Source organism: Pyrgilauda ruficollis, unplaced genomic scaffold (genome assembly GCF_017590135.1).
Source record: "Pyrgilauda ruficollis isolate IOZ18807 unplaced genomic scaffold, ASM1759013v1 scaffold601, whole genome shotgun sequence".
NCBI classification, from domain to species: Eukaryota; Metazoa; Chordata; class Aves; order Passeriformes; family Passeridae; genus Pyrgilauda; species Pyrgilauda ruficollis.
Window position 1 is genome coordinate 303 of NW_024527723.1, and position 16,668 is coordinate 16,970.

Below are 16,668 nucleotides of genomic sequence, written 5' to 3' on the forward strand. Positions count from 1 at the left end.
AGGCTCATTAATTTGAACCTGAACCGCGTTAATTAATACTAATGAGGGCACCACGCGGCCCCGCCCCTCGGGGGTTACACCCTCCCTAATGAATATTAATGAGGTGAAACACCCCCGAGGGAATGGGGCTCTATTGGCGGTCACGCCCCCTAATTAATATTAATGATCCCCATCCCGCCCGGGGCCCTGATGAACACCGGGTACCGAGCACCGGGTACCGAACACCGCCCCCCCGGTGCTCCCGGTACCGGAGCCCCCCCGGCAGAGCCCCCCGGTGCTCCCGGAGCCCCCGTGCTCACCCTGGTGCCGGTGCCGGTACCGAGGCCCTCCCGTTCCCCCCTCACTCCCGCTCCCCCCGGTGACCCCGGTGCCGGTTCCCCCCGGTGATCCCGGTGCCGGTTCTCAGTGACCCCTGAGACCCCAGTGATCCCTCCCAGTGACCCCTGACCCCTCCCGGTGACATCTGGGGCCCCCCCAGTGCCCCTTGATGGATTTTTGGGGGGGTCACCCCCAGCCCGGTGTCCCCGCCCCCTCCCCAAGCCCCGCCCCCTGGCGTGTCCCGGGAGCGGAACGGGGCGGAGAGCACCGGGAATGAGCAAATCGCGGGATTTTATTGAAAAACAGCGCCCGGGGGGGCGGGGCCGGCCCGCGGGACGGGCACCGGGCGGGGCCAGGCCCGGGACACCGGGAGGGATGGTCCGGGAGGGAATTCCCGTCCCGGGACATCGGGAGGGATGGTCCGGGAGGGAATTCCTGTCCCGGGACACCGGGAGGGATGGTCCGGGAGGGAATGCCCCTCCCGGGACACCGGGAGGGATGAGCCGGGAGGGAATTCCCCTCCCGGGATACCGGGAATGATCGTCCAGGAGCGAATTCTCGTCTTGGCATACCGGGAATTCCTGTCCCGGGACAGCGGGAATGATCATCCCGGGACACCGGGAGCGCCTATCCAGGGAGGGATGCCCGTCCCGGTACACCGGGAATGTTCATCTGGGACGGAATTCCCGTCGCGGCACACCGGGAATGTTCGTCCAGGACACCGGGCATCCCGGTGCCGGGGGCATTCCCGTCCATCCCGGTGCCGGTGCCGCTCCATCCCGGTGCCGGTGCCGCGGGCATTCCCGTCCATCCCGGTGCCGGTGCCGCTCCGTCCCGGTGCCGGTGCCGCGCGCCTCCCGTCGCGGCACACCGGGAATGCTCATTCAGGACACCGGGCATCCCGGTGCCGCGGGCATTCCCGTCCATCCCGGTGCCGGTGCCGCTCCATCCCGGTGCCGGTGCCCGGCGCTCTCAGCCCGCGCTGTCCCGCAGGAAGCGGAGCAGCTCCCGCAGCACGGAGAAGAACCGCAGCAGCACCGAGCTCGGTCCCGCGGGCTCCTGGCCGGTGCCGCCGGTGCCGCCGGCGCTGTCGGGGCTCGCGGCGGTCCCGGGGGTCTCGGGGGTCTCGGGGGTCCCGGGGGTCCCGAGCTGCTGCAGGATCCAGCGGCTGAAGAGCCAGGCCGGGGTGAAGACGCAGCCGCGGCCGCCGCTGGAGACCCCGATGAGCCAGAAGGGCCCCGAGCCCCGGGAACGGCAAACGAGCGGCCCGCCGGGGTCACCCTGGGGAGAGGGACGGGGGAGAGGGGGAGAGGGAGAGGGAGAGGGAGGCGGGACACATCTGGGCACACCTGGGTCTTCTATGGGACCCCAGCCCATATCCCAGGAACCCCAGCCCACCCTCTGGACACACCTGGGACACACCTGAGACCAGGGTGAGACCATAACCTGACACAGAGGCACAGCTGGGACTCACCTCTGACCTGGCGGGATCCCAGCCCCAGCTCAGCCCCACCTGGCACACACCTGTGCCCACGGGAACGGGATCGGGGCTGGGATCGGGATCAGGATCCGGACCGGGATCGGGACCGGGATTGGGATCGGGGCTGAGATCGAGACCGGGATTGGGAACGGGATCGGGATTGGGAACGGGATCGGGGCTGGGATCGGGATCAGGATCCGGACCGGGATCGGGACCGGGATTGGGATCGGGGCTGAGATCGAGACCGGGATTGGGAACGGGATCGGGATTGGGAACGGGATCGGGGCTGGGATCGGGATCAGGATCCGGACCGGGATCGGGACCGGGATTGGGATCGGGGCTGAGATCGAGACCGGGATTGGGAACGGGATCGGGATTGGGAACGGGATCGGGGCTGGGATCGGGATCAGGATCCGGACCGGGATCGGGACCGGGATTGGGATCGGGGCTGAGATCGAGACCGGGATTGGGAACGGGATCGGGATTGGGAACGGGATCGGGGCTGGGATCGGGATCAGGATCCGGACCGGGATCGGGACCGGGATTGGGATCGGGGCTGAGATCGAGACCGGGATTGGGAACGGGATCGGGATTGGGAACGGGATCGGGGCTGGGATCGGGATCAGGATCCGGACCGGGATCGGGACCGGGATTGGGATCGGGGCTGAGATCGAGACCGGGATTGGGAACGGGATCGGGATTGGGAACGGGATCGGGGCTGGGATCGGGATCAGGATCCGGACCGGGATCGGGACCGGGATTGGGATCGGGGCTGAGATCGAGACCGGGATTGGGAACGGGATCGGGATTGGGAACGGGATCGGGGCTGGGATCGGGATCAGGATCCGGACCGGGATCGGGACCGGGATTGGGATCGGGGCTGAGATCGAGACCGGGATTGGGAACGGGATCGGGATTGGGAACGGGATCGGGGCTGGGATCGGGATCAGGATCCGGACCGGGATCGGGACCGGGATTGGGATCGGGGCTGAGATCGAGACCGGGATTGGGAACGGGATCGGGATTGGGAACGGGATCGGGGCTGGGATCGGGATCAGGATCCGGACCGGGATCGGGACCGGGATTGGGATCGGGGCTGAGATCGAGACCGGGATTGGGAACGGGATCGGGATTGGGAACGGGATCGGGGCTGGGATCGGGATCAGGATCCGGACCGGGATCGGGACCGGGATTGGGATCGGGGCTGAGATCGAGACCGGGATTGGGAACGGGATCGGGATTGGGAACGGGATCGGGGCTGGGATCGGGATCAGGATCCGGACCGGGATCGGGACCGGGATTGGGATCGGGGCTGAGATCGAGACCGGGATTGGGAACGGGATCGGGATTGGGAACGGGATCGGGGCTGGGATCGGGATCAGGATCCGGACCGGGATCGGGACCGGGATTGGGATCGGGGCTGAGATCGAGACCGGGATTGGGAACGGGATCGGGATTGGGAACGGGATCGGGGCTGGGATCGGGATCAGGATCCGGACCGGGATCGGGACCGGGATTGGGATCGGGGCTGAGATCGGGATCGGGATTTGGATTGGGATCGGGATCAGGATCGGGATTGGGATCGGGATTTGGATTGGGATCGGGATCAGGATCGGGATTGGGATCGGGACCGGGATTGGGACCGGGATCGGCACTGGGATCAGGATTGGGACCGGGATTGGGACCAGCACCGGGATCGGGACCGGCACTGGGCTCGGCACTGGGACTGGGATCGGGACCTGGATCAGGATCGGGATCGGGACCGGGATGACAGCCCCAGGATACACATCAGGATCGGGATCAGGAGCGGGATCGGCACCGGGACTGGAATCGGGATTGGAGCCGGGATTGGGACTGGCACCAGGACCGGCACCGGGATGGGGATGGCAGCCCCGGGACCCGGGCGGGGACCGGGAGCGGGAAAAGGAACGGCAGCGGACAGGGACTGCTCACCTGGCAGGTGCCGGAGCCGCCCCGCGAGTGCTTCGCGCACACCTGGGGGGAGGGCGCGGCCCCGGAGCCGTCACAGAGCTCGGGCCGGAGCAGCCGCACCTGCGCCTCCCGCAGCACCTCCCGGGGCGGGGCTGGGGGCGGGGCCGGGGCGGGGCCGTGAGAGCGAGCACCTGGGCACACCTGGGCACACCTAGGGCACACCTGGGGCACCTGGGCCCCCAGCCCATATCCCAGGAACCCCAGCCCACCCTCGGGACACACCTGGGACACACCTGAGACCAGGGTGAGACCGTAACCTGACACAGAGGCACAGCTGGGACTCACCTCTGACGTGGTGGGATCCCAGCCCCAGCTCAGCCCCACCTGGCACACACCTGTGCCCACAATGGACACACCCGGCTCTCACCTGTACCCAGCTCAGCCCCACCTGGCACACACCTGTGCCCACAATGGACACACCCGGCTCTCACCTGTACCCAGCTCAGCCCCACCTGGCACACACCTGTGCCCACAATGGACACACCCGGCTCTCACCTGTACCCAGCTCAGCCCCACCTGGCACACACCTGTGCCCACAATGGACACACCCGGCTCTCACCTGTACCCAGCTCAGCCCCACCTGGCACACACCTGTGCCCACAATGGACACACCCGGCTCTCACCTGTACCCAGCTCAGCCCCACCTGGCACACACCTGTGCCCACCTGTGCCCCCCACTCCTCCTGGCTCTCACCTGTGCCCATCCCAGCCCCACCCGTTGCTCACCTGTGCCCACAATAGACACCCCTGGGGTTCACCTGTGCTCCCCCATCCCACCCGGCACTCACCTGTGCCCAGCTCAGCCCCACCTGGCACTCACCTGTGCCCACGATGGACACAGCTGGCACTCACCTGTGCCCCCCATCCCCACCTGGCACTCACCTGTGCCCAGCTCAGCCCCCCCTGTTGCTCACCTGTGCCCCCCAGCCCCAGCTCAGCCCCCCTCGGCTCTCACCTGTGCCTACAATGGCTTCTCACCTGTGCCCCCCGGCCCTCACCTGTGCCACCCGGCCCTCACCTGTGTCCTCCAGGCGGGCCCAGCCCGCGATGTAGCAGCGCTGCGGCCCCCGCGGCGGCCCGGCCTCGCTGACGCAGCCCAGCTGCACGAAGTCGCTGCATTCCGCGGGCGGCTGCAGCTGCAGCAGCGCCACGTCCAGCCCCGGGTGCCGCCGCGCCCGCAGCACCCGCCGCACCTGCGCCTCGGGCCCGGGGTCGCTCAGGTCGGCGGCGCCCAGCACCACCCGCCACGAGCTGACGTTCCTGCGGGCAGCGGCGCCGTGAGGGGAGCGAGCCCCGCGGGGCATCCCGGGGGCATCCCGGAGCTTCCCGGAGCTTCCCGGGGACATCCCGGGGACATCCCGGGACATCCCGCATCTTCCCGAGGTCATCCCGGGGGCATCCCGGATAACCCCACATCTTCCCAAGGCCATCCCAGGGGCATCCCGGGACATCCCGGGGGCATCCCGGAGCTTCCCGGGGGCATCCTGGATAACCCCACATCTTCCCGAGGCCATCCCGGGGGCATCCCGGGACATCCCGCATCTTCCCGAGGTCATCCCGGGACATCCCGGAGCTTCCTGGGGCTGTCCCAGGGGCATCCCGGGACATCCCGCATCTTCCCGAGGCCATCCTGGGGGCATCCCGGGACATCCCGCATCTTCCCTGGGCTGTCCCGGATAGTCCCAGAGCCCCCCGAGGCCATCCCAGGACATCCCAGAGCTTCCCGAGGCCATCCCAGATAGTCCCAGAGCTTCCCGAGTCTATCCTGGACATCCCGCATCTTCCCGAGGTCATCCCGGGACATCCCGGAGCTTCCTGGGGCTGTCCCAGGGGCATCCCGGGACATCCCGCATCTTCCCGAGGCCATCCCGGATAACCCCACGTCTTCCCAAGGCCATCCCGGGGGCATCCCGGGACATCCCGCATCTTCCCTGGGCTGTCCCGGATAGTCCCGGAGCCCCCAGAGGCCATCCCAGGACATCCCGGAGCTTCCCGAGGCCATCCCAGATAGTCCCAGAGCTTCCCAAGGCCATCCTGGGACATCCTGCATCTTCCCAAGGCCATCCCAGGACATCCCGCATCTTCCCGAGGCCATCCCGGATAATCCTGGAGCTTCCCGGGGCCATCCTGGATAGTCCCAGAGCTTTTTGGGGCCACCCCGGATAATCCCCCCAAATTTAGTTTTTCGGGGCCATCATGATCATCCCGGAGCCCCCCGAGGCCATCCCGGGGTTTCTCGGGGACATCCCGAGGCCATCCCGGAGCATCCCAGATCATCCCGGAGCTCCTCGGGGCCATCCCAGGGCCATTCCGGATCATCCCGGAGCCCACCGAGGCCACCCCAGAGCTTTCCGGGGACACCCCAGATAATCCTGGAGTTTTCCAGGGCCACCCCGGAGCCTCCGGGATCATCCCGGGGCTATCCCAGATCATCCCGGGACCATCCTGGGGCCACCCCGGAGCCATCCCGGTTCTTCCCGGGACCATCCCAAAGTTCCTCGGTGCCGTCCCTGAGCCTCCCAGACCCCCCCCGAGCCACCTGAGGCCATCCCAGAGCCATCCCAGATCATCCCGAATCCATCCTAAAGCCCCCCAGGCCCATCCTGGATCATCCCAGCCCACCTCAGCCCATCCTGGACCCACCCCGGCACCTCCCAAAGCCCCCCAGCCCATCCTGGCCCATGCCAGGGATATCCCGGCTCCACCCCAGGCCCACCCTGGATCACCCCAGACCCATCCCAGGGATATCCCAGACCCATCCCAGGGATATCCGGGCCCATCCTGGGTGTATCCTGGCTCCATCCCAGCCCATCCCGGGGATATCCCAGCTCCATCCCAGCCCATCCCGGGGATATCCCAGCTCCATCCCAGCCCATCCTGGCTCCATCCCAGGGATATCCCGGGCCCATCCCAGCTGTATCCCGGCTCCATCCCAGCCCATCCCAGGGATATCCCAGCCCACCCCGTCCCATCCCAGCCCATCCCGGCCGTATCCCGGCTGTATCCCGGCCGTATCCCGGCCCAGCCCGGCTGTATCCCGGGCCCATCCCAGCCCACCCCGGCCCATCCCGGCTGTATCCCGGCCCATCCCGGCTGTATCCCGGGTCCATCCCAGCCCACCCCGGCTCCATCCCGGCCCATCCCGGCCGTATCCCGGCCCATCCCGGCCCAGCCAGGGCCGTGCCCCGCTCACCGGGCGCGGGGCAGGCAGCGGGCGGCCGTGAGCAGCCAGCCCAAAGCCCCCCAGCCCATCCTGGCCCATCCCAGGGATATCCCGGCTCCACCCCAGGCCCACCCCAGATCACCCCAGACCCATCCCAGGGATATCCCAGACCCATCCCAGGGATATCCTGGCCCATCCTGGGCCCATTCCGGGTGCATCCCGGCTCCATCCCAGCCCCACCCTGGATCACCCCAGACCCATCCCAGGGATATCCCAGACCCATCCCAGGGATATCCTGGCCCATCCTGGGCCCATCCCGTGTGTATCCTGGCTCCATCCCAGCCTATCCCGGGGATATCCCAGACCCATCCCGGCCCATCCCGGCTCCATCCCAGCCCATCCCGGGGATATCCCAGCTCCATCCCGGCCCATCCTGGCTCCATCCCAGGGATATCCCAGGCCCATCCCAGCCCATCCCGGGGATATCCCAGCCCACCCCGTCCTATCCCAGCCCATCCCGGCTGTATCCCGGCCCAGCCTGGCTGTATCCCGGCTCCATCCCAGCCCATCCTGGGTCCATCCAGGGCCCATCCCAGCCCATCCCAGGGATATCCCGGCCCCACCCCGGCCCATCCCAGCCGTATCCCGGCCCATCCCGGCCCATCCCGGCCCAGCCCGGGCCGTGCCCCGCTCACCGGGCGCGGGGCAGGCAGCGGGCGGCCGTGAGCAGCCAGCCCGGGGCGATCAGGCTCCCGCCGCACACGTGGCCGCTGCCGGCCCGCAGCGGGTCCTGGACGCTCGCCAGCCCCGGCCAGGCCCCGCGAACGGCCCCGGAGCTGCCGCCGAACTCCTCGGCCATGGGCTGGAGACCGCAGGTACCGCTGGGGGACAGCGACAGCGTGGGGACAGGGACACAGGGACGGGGACAGAGGGGACAGGGATGGGGACAGGGACAGGAATGGGGACAGGGACAGAGGGGACAGGGACAGAGGGATGGGGACAGAGGGGACAGGGATGGGAACAGGGACAGGGACAGGGATGGGGACAGAGGGGACAGCAACACAGGGGGACAGGGATGGGGACAGCGACAGAGGGGACGGGGAAACAGGGGACAGGGACAGAGGGGAGAGGGATGGGGACAGGGACAGGAATGGGGACAGGGACAGAGGGGACAGGGATGGGGACAGCGACACAGAGGACGAGGATGGGGATAGAGGGGACAGTGACAGAGGGGACACAGGGGACAGGGATAGGGACATGGATGGGGACAGAGATGGGGACAGTGACAGAGGGGACAGGGACAGGGATGGGGACAGTGACAGAGGGGGAGGGACGAGGACAGAGGGGACAGGGATGGGGACAGCGACAGAGGGGACGGGGACACAGTGGACAGGGATGGGGACAGGGACAGGGAGGGGACAGGGACAGAGGGACACAGGGACAGGGATGGGGACAGGGACAAGAACAGGGATGGGGACAGAGATGGGGACACAGGGACACAGGGATAGGGGAAACAGGGATGGGAACAGGGATGGGGACAGCGGACAGGGATGGGGACAGGGACGAGAATAGGGATGGGGACAGAGGGACACAGGGATAGGGGAAACAGGGATGGGAACAGGGATGGGGACAAGGACAGGGACAGGGACAGAGGGACACAGGGACAGGGATGGGGACAGCGACTGCGACACCGGACGGGGCAGGGACAGCGACACGGGGACAGGGACATCCCCCAGGGGCGTGGCTGTGCTCACTGGTCCTGCCTGAGCGGCTGTGCCAGCCCTGGGCTGCGACAGGGACACGGGGACAGGGACAGAGACACGGGACAGGGACCCCGACACGGGACAACGACAGGGACACGGGGACAGTGACAGAGACACGGGACAGTGACAGGGACACGGGGACAGTGACACCCCGACCCAGGACAGGGACCCCCGGTGCCACACGTGTCCCCTCGCTGGTGCCAGAGCATCTGTGCCGGAGCCTGGCACGGGCACGGGGCTGCGACCTCGGGGACCCTCGGGGAACCTTGGGGACCCTCGGGGACCCCCGGGGACCCCCGGCTGCGGGCACCTACTCGCAGGAGTCCCAGGTGGCCCGGGCGGGCGCGGCCGCGGCCAGCAGGACCAGGAGCCAGAGCGGAGCCATGCTGGGGACAGCGAGCCCGCGGCAGAGCCCCCGGCCCGCCGGTGCCCGCCGCTCCCCGAGGGTCCCGCCCGGGGATGACGTCACAGAGCGGCCCCGGTTCCGCGGCGGGACCGTCACAGAGCCGTGGAACGGCGGCGAGGGAGCGGGAGCGGCACGGGAGGCTCCGAGCCGGCCCCGGGCACTGCCAGGAGCTCCCGTCCCGAAACTCCCAGCCCAGAACGGCATTCCCAAAATTCCCATCCCAAAACTCCCATCCCAAAATTCCCGTCCCAAAACTGCATTCCCAAAATTCCCATCCCAAAAATTTCCAGCCCAAAAATCCCGTTCCAAAATTCCCATCCCAAAACTCCCATCCCAAAACTCCCACCCCAGAACTGCATTCCTGAAATCCCCATCCCAAAATTCCCATCCCAAAATTCCTATCCCAAAAATTCCCATCCCCAAACTTCCCATTTTCACCCCAAAATCATTTTCATCCCCCAAATCCCTGTTTGTAAACAGGGGAAGGTTCTCAGCAGAGAATTTATTTTTATTTTTATTTTTATTTTTATTTTTATTTTTATTTTTTACAAAAATCCATTTTTCTCTTTGCAAATGGGGGAAGGTTCTCAGCTGTGGATTTATTTTTATTTTTATTTATTTTTATTTTTATCCCTTTTTTGTTTGCAAACAAGTGATAGTTCTCAGCAGGGAATTTGTTTTTATTTGAAAAATAAATGAATCTTTCTCTTTGCAAACAGGGGAGGTTTTCAGCAGGGAATTTTTTTTAATTTTAATTTTAATTTTAATTTTAATTTCCCCAAGCTCCATTCCCCTTGCAGACGGTTCAGGGCCCTTTTTTCAGGTTCTCCAGGAAGAGCCGCTCGCTCTCCAGGAAATCGTGGTCCTGGGGAGGGGGCACAGCCTGAGCCCCCCCGGCCCTGCCCGGCCCCTTCCGGAAGGTTCCGAGCCCCCAGCCCAGCCCAGCCCCCCCCGGCCGGTTCTGAGCCCCGCTCTGAGCCCACCCAAGGGTCCCAAAGCCATTCCCAGACGGTCCCAAAGCCATTTCCACAATCCCAAACCCTTTCCCACAATCCCAAACCCATTCCCACAATCCCAAACCCATTCCCACAACCCCAAACCCATTCCCACAATCCCAAACCCTTTCCCACAATCCCAAACCCTTTCCCACAACCCCAAACCCATTCCCAGACAATCCCAAACCCATTCCCACAATCCCAAACCCATTCCCACAACCCCAAACCCTTTCCCCCATTCCCAAACCCTTTCCCACAATCCCAGATCTCTTTCCCAGCTGGTCCCAAACCGTTTCCCAGAGTCCCAAACCCTTCCCAGCAGGTTCTGAGCCCCTTCCCCAGCCCAGTTTCCCCCTGACCATTCCCAAACTCTCCTCCAGACTGTCCCAAACCCTTTTCCCAAACCCTGCCCATCCCAGTTCCCTCCTGGAAATTCCCAAATCCTTTTCCCACAGCCCCAAACCCTTTTCCAGCTGGCTCCAAACCCCTTTCCCACAAACCCTTTCCCACAATCCCAAACCCTTTCCCACAACCCCAAACCCATTCCCAGACAATCCCAAACCCATTCCCACAATCCCAAACCCTTTCCCCCATTCCCAAACCCATTCCCACAATCCCAGATCTCTTTCCCACAATCCCAAACCCTTTCCCACAACCCCAAACCCTTTCCCACAACCCCAAAGCCTTTCCCACAATCCCAAAGCCATTCCCACAACCCCAAACCCTTTCCCACAATCCCAAACCCATTCCCACAATCCCAAACCCATTCCCACAACCCCAAACCCTTTCCCCCATTCCCAAACCCTTTCCCACAATCCCAGATCTCTTTCCCAGCTGGTCCCAAACCGTTTCCCAGAGTCCCAAACCCTTCCCAGCAGGTTCTGAGCCCCTTCCCCAGCCCAGTTTCCCCCTGACCATTCCCAAACTCTTCTCCAGACTGTCCCAAACCTTTTTCCCAAACCCTTCCCATCCCAGTTCCCTCCTGGAAATTCCCAAATCCTTTTCCCACAGCCCCAAACCCTTTTCCAGCTGGCTCCAAACCCCTTTCCCAGCCCAGTTTCCCCCTTTCCATTCCCAATCCCTCTCTCCCATTCCCAGACCCTCTCCCCATTCCCAGACCCTCTCTCCCATAATCCCAGACCCTCTCCCCATTCCCAAACCCTTTCCCCCATTCCCAATCCCTCTCCCCCGCTCCCAAACTCTTTCCCCCATTCCCAGACCCTCTCTCCCACTCCCAGACCCTTTCCCCATTCCCAGACCCTCTCCCCCACTCCCAGACCCTCTCCCCATTCCCAGACCCTCTCCCCCGCTCCCAGACCCTTTCCCCCATTCCCAGACCCTCTCCCCCACTCCCAGACCCTCTCCCCACTCCCAGACCCTCTCCCCATTCCCAGACCCTCTCCCCCATCCCGGTTCCCCTGCCCAGCCCCGTCCCGTTCCCGGGCTGTCCCCACCATCCTGGCGCGGTGTTTCAGCAGCAGCACGTGGCCGTAGAGCGCGGCCGCGCTGTCCCCGCTGTCCCCCACGAGTGTCCCCAGGGCCGGCAGCAGCCCGGGAGCCACCGGAGCGGCTGCAGGAGGGGACAGCGGAGCGTGGGGTGACCGCCAGGTGTGTGACCCCCCCAGGTGTGTGTGTGACCCCCCCCAGGTGTCTGACCCCCCCAGGTGTGTGACCCCCCCAGGTGTGTGTGTGACCCCCCCCAGGTGTATGTGTGTTCCCTGGCACACCTGGGCACACCTGGGATACACCTGGGCACACCTGGGTACACCTGGGATACACCTGGGCACATCTGGGCACCCCTGGGCACACCTGGGCACACCTGGAGGGGCATCTGGGCACACCTGGGCACACCTGGAGGGGCATCTGGGCACACCTGGGCACACCTGGAGGGGCATCTGGGCACACCTGGGCACACCTGGAGGGGCATCTGGGCACACCTGGGCACACCTGGGACACACCTGAGATATCCCTGACACACCTGGGGACACAACTGGGGTCACCCGAGGTCACCTGGGCACACCTGGGACACCTGTCCAGGTGTGTGACTGACCAGGTGTGTGACCCCCCAGGTGTGTGACCCCCCCAGGTGTCCCAGGTGTGTGACACCTGCCCAGGTGTGTGACTGACCAGATGAAGTCGGTGCAGTGGCTGCAGAAGGTCGGCTGTTTGAAGAACCCCGCGTGTCACACCTGTCCAGATGTGTGACCCCCAGGTGTGTGACCCCCCCCAGGTGTGTGTGTGACCCCCCCACGTCTGTGTGTGACCCCCAGGTGTGTGTGACCCCCCCCCCAGGTGTGCGTCCCTAGCAGTGTCCTCAGCACTGTCCCCATCCCCAGCACTGTCCCTGTCCCCAGCGCTGTCCCTGTCCCCAGCAGTGTCCCTGTCCCCAGCACTGTCCCCATCCCTGGCAGTGTCCCTGTCCCCAGCAGTGTCCCCAGCGCTGTCTCCGTACCCAGCGGTGTCCCCAGCGCTGTCCCCAGCAGTGTCCCCGTCCCTGGCAGTGTCCCTGTCCCCAGCGCTGTCCCCAGGCCGGGGCCCAGCTCCTCCTGCAGCTCCCGGAGCTGCTCCCGCTGCCGCTCCAGGCTCCGCCGGCCCTGGAAAAACGGGAACGGGAAAGGTGGGAATGGGAAAGGTGGGAATGGGAAAGGTGGGAATGGGAAATGGGGAAAGGTGGGAATGGGAAAGGTGGGAATGGGAAATGGGGAAAGGTGGGAATGGGAAAGGTGGGAATGGGAAATGGGGAAAGGTGGGAAATGTGGGAATGGGAAATGTGGGAATTAAATAAAAACAAAAAAAGAAAAAAAAGAAAAAGCAAAATAAACCTTGTGGCAACTGTCCATTGAATTAAGAAGTTATATAACAATATAATGTATAACATTATATAATATTATATATAATATATACCATAATATATTATATATATAGTAGTTACAGATGTAATATATCATTATATTACATATATGTCATATATTATGTATTACACATAATAATATAATAACATAATAAAATATAAAAGTATATAATGTATAATTATAATATATAATACATAATACATATTATTATATATTATATATAATATATTGTATATATTATATATAATATATAACATATATAAACACACATATATATTATATTACTTATAAAATTTAATTACATATATAATAAATATATATAATATATAACTTATATGTAACACATATAATATATCAGGCGCTGCTCCTGCTGCCGCAGCCGCTCCTGCTGCTCCTGCAGCTCCTGCAGCCGCCGCTGCTGCTCCTGCTGCGCCCTGCGCGCCTCCCGCAGCGCCCGCTGCCCGTCCTGCTGCTGCCGCGCCGAGCGCTGCGGGCGGGAGCGGGAGTGGGGACGGGGAATTGGAACGGGATCGGGAACGGGGAATGGGAACGGGGAATGGGAACGGGGAATGGGAACGGGATTGGGAATGGGGAATGGGAACGGGATCGGGAATGGGGAATGGGATCGGGAACGGGATCGGGGAATGGGAGCAGGAACAGGGAATGGGAACGGGATCGGGATCAGGAACGGGGAACGGGAACGGGGAATGGGAATGGGGACGGGGAATTGGAACGGGGAATGGGATCGGGAACGGGATCGGGAATGGGGAATGGGAACAGGATAGGGAACGGGGAATGGGAACGGGAATGGGAACAGGGAACGGGAAATGGGAACAGGGAACGGGGAATGGGGAATGGGAACAGGAACAGGGAAGGGAATGGGAACAGGGAACAGGGAATGGGAATTGGAATGGGAATGGGAACGGGATGGGAACAGGGAACGGGAATGGTGAATGGGAAGGGGAATGGGAACGGGACGGGGAATGGCAATGGGATGGGGAACGGAGAACGGGAATGGGGAACAGGACCAGGATAGGGAATGGGACCAGGAACAGTGCCAGGATAGGGGAACGGGACCTGGGAATGGCTCCAGGGCATGTGGAGCCCCAGCTCAGGGGGTTGTGAGCCCCAGCTCTGCTCCTGGCTGGAACTCCAGCCCGGATGCTCTGTTTACCTCAGCCAGGTCCCGGATCTCCTCCTCCCGCTCCTGCAGGCGCTGCTCGGCCCGCAGAACCTTCTCCTTCTCCAGCCTCAGCTCCCGCCAGGCCTCGTCCAGCTCCTCCCTGTCCCTGGCCAGCTGCTCCTCCTTGGATCTCAGCTCCCAGCTCCGGAACTTCAGCTCTGCCTGATCCTGGGGGGAACACAGGGTCACCTGCCCCGTCCTTTGGAGCAGGGGGGGTGTTTTGGGACCCCGGGTCCCCATGGGGGACCTTGGCCAGGCTCCTCAGCGCCGAGTCCATGCCCAGGGTGCGCTCCTTGTCCTGCTCCTCCCGCTCCCGGCTCAGCCGCTCCCGCGAGTGGAACTCGGCCCAGGCGGCCGCCAGCCGCCGCCGCTCCTCGGAGCGCTCCCGCAGCTCCGCCTGCTGCTCCTCCAGCCATGCGCCCTGCGGGCCCGGGGACAGCTCCAGGCACCCCTTCCGCAGGGCTTGCCCTCCTGCCCTTCCCTTTTAGCCCGGCCCTGCCCTTCCCAGAGGCAAATTCCAGAGGTTGCTTCCAGCCAGGGAGCTCCGGTCCCATGCGGGCATCCAGTGGGCTCGACCTGGCCAGTTCTGAGCTCCTTCCAGCCCCCAGCCCTGCTCCCACCCAGCTGGTTCCGAGCCCCTTTCCCAGCCCTGCTCCCATCCTAGCTGGTCCCAAGCCCTTTTCCCATCCTGGCGGGTCCCGAGCCCCTTTCCCAGCCCTGCTCCCACCCAGCTGGTTTCAAGCCCTTTTCCCAGCACTGCTTCCATCCTGGCTGGTTCTGAGCCCTTTTCCCATCCTGGCTGGTCCCGAGCCCTTTTCCCAGCCCTGCTCCCACCCAGCTGGTCCCGAGCCCCTTTCCCAGCCCTGCTCCCATCCTGGCTGGTCCCGAGCCCTTTTCCCAGTCCCACTCCCATCCTGGCTGGTCCCGAGCTCCTTTCCCAGCCCTGCTCCCATCCTGGCTGGTCCCGAGCTCCTTTCCCAGTCCTGGCTGGTTTGGAGCCCCTTTCCCAGTCCCACTCCCATCCTGGCTGGTTCTGAGCCTTTTTCCCACTCCCACTCCTGCCCAGATGGTTCCAAGCCCCTTCCAGTTCACACCCTACTGGTTCTGAGCCCCTTTCCTAGCCCAGTTCCCATCCCAGTTGCTTTTGAGCCCCTCTCCCAGTCCCACTCCCACCCAAGGGGTTCCAAGCCCCTTCCAGTTCCAATCCTGGCTGGTTCTGAGCCCCTTCCAGTTCCTATCCTGGCTGGTTCTGAGCCCTTTTCCCAGTCCTGGCTGGTTCTGAGCCCTTTTCCCAGTCCTGGCTGGTTCTGAGCCCGGGGACAGTGAGACAGTGACAGGGATGGGGACAGGGATAGGGATGGGGACACGGGGACAGTGACGGTGACAGGGATGGGGACAGGGACAGGGATAGGGAGCGAGACAGGGGATAGGAACACAGAGATAGCAAGAGGGATGAGGACATGGACAGGAGAATAGGAACAGGGGATAGGGGACAGGGACAGGGACAGGGGATAGAGGACAGGGACAGGGTGGGGACAGGGACAGGGGATAGGGATAGGGACAGGGGACATGGGACACGGACATGAGTAGCAACAGGGACAGGAGACAGGGACAGGGACAGAGATGGGGACAGGAGAGAGGGACAGGGACAGAAGGACAGGGATAGGGACACGGGACACAGGACAAGGCGGGATAGAGGACAGGGACAGGGGATAGAGGACAGGGACAGGGTGGGGACAGGGACAGGGACAGAGATGGGGACAGGAGAGAGGGACAGGGACAGAAGGACAGGGATAGGGACACGGGACACAGGACAAGGACATGGGACACAGATAGGGACAGGGATGGGACAGAGACAGGGGGACACAGAACAGGGACATGGACAGGGGACATAGGACACAAACACGGACAGGGACACAGACAAGGATATGGGACAAGGACACAGGCAGGGACACAGACATGGACATGGGGCACAGGACACAGAGATGGACCCAGGCACAGGCAGGGACACAGGCAGTGACAGGGACACAGACATGGACATGGGGCACAGGACACAGAGATGGACCCAGGCACAGGCAGGGACACAGGCAGTGACACATGGACATGGACACAGCTCCAGGAGGAGATCCCAGCAGGATCCCAGCTCCTCCAGCCAGGCACAGGCAGGGACACAGACACAGGCAGGGACAGGGACAGGGACACGGGCAGGGACACAGCCATGGCCACGGCCACAGCTTCAGGACAGGGCCAAAGCTCTGGGACAGGGCCCCACCTGCTCCAGGAGCTGCTCCCGCTCCCCCAGCCTGGTCTCCAAGTCAGCCACGGCCTCCTGGAGCCGGCTGTGCTCCCGCTCCGCGTCCCGCTGCTGCCGGCACAGCCTGGCCTGGAGCGCTGCGAGGGGCACGGGGCAGCCAGGGTGCAGGAGGTGGGACCCCCCTCCATCCTCAGGGAGATCCCACAGGGCAAACCCCTGTGTTCCTGCTCCATCCCATCCAGGACAGGGAGATCCCACATGG

At 63.8% G+C, this 16,668-nt stretch overlaps 2 protein-coding genes across 6 annotated transcripts in view; both read right to left on the reverse strand.

Annotated features, from left to right (window-relative positions):
* Positions 1 to 1,180: 1,180 nt before the first annotated feature.
* Positions 1,181 to 9,326, reverse strand: LOC121362311 (acrosin-like). Its single transcript, XM_041483704.1, has 5 exons — positions 9,031 to 9,326; positions 7,649 to 7,834; positions 4,809 to 5,050; positions 3,752 to 3,882; positions 1,181 to 1,599 (listed from the first exon to the last, which is right to left on the reverse strand). The coding sequence occupies exons 1-5, from the start codon at positions 9,324 to 9,326 to the stop codon at positions 1,291 to 1,293; spliced, it is 1,164 nt and encodes a 387-aa protein (XP_041339638.1). The 3' UTR covers positions 1,181 to 1,290.
* A 349-nt stretch (positions 9,327 to 9,675) lies between these two features.
* Positions 9,676 to 16,668, reverse strand: part of LOC121362312 (fas-binding factor 1 homolog) — a 19,214-nt gene continuing 12,221 nt past the window's right edge. For all 5 annotated transcript variants that reach the window (XM_041483709.1, XM_041483706.1, XM_041483708.1 and 2 more), the window contains 3 exons: positions 12,570 to 12,711; positions 11,572 to 11,687; positions 9,676 to 9,987 (listed from right to left, as the gene is read on the reverse strand). In XM_041483709.1, the coding sequence (XP_041339643.1) occupies positions 9,928 to 9,987; positions 11,572 to 11,687; positions 12,570 to 12,711 (318 nt within the window). In that variant the 3' untranslated portion in view covers positions 9,676 to 9,927. The remainder of the gene's footprint in view (positions 9,988 to 11,571; positions 11,688 to 12,569; positions 12,712 to 16,668) is intronic.

Bases quoted from the DNA above. Each gene is read 5' to 3' on its own strand.
- LOC121362311 (XM_041483704.1), bottom strand. From the start codon at position 9,326: ATGCCGTTCTGGGCTGGGAGTTTCGGGACGGGAGCTCCTGGCAGTGCC. The intron at 5,051-7,648 runs GTGAGCGGGGCA...CGCTGCCCGCAG, and splicing joins CGCTGCCTGCCCCGCGCCCG to GAACGTCAGCTCGTGGCGGG. The intron at 3,883-4,808 runs GTGAGGGCCGGG...CCCCGCCCCCAG, and splicing joins GGCCCGCCTGGAGGACACAG to CCCCGCCCCGGGAGGTGCTG.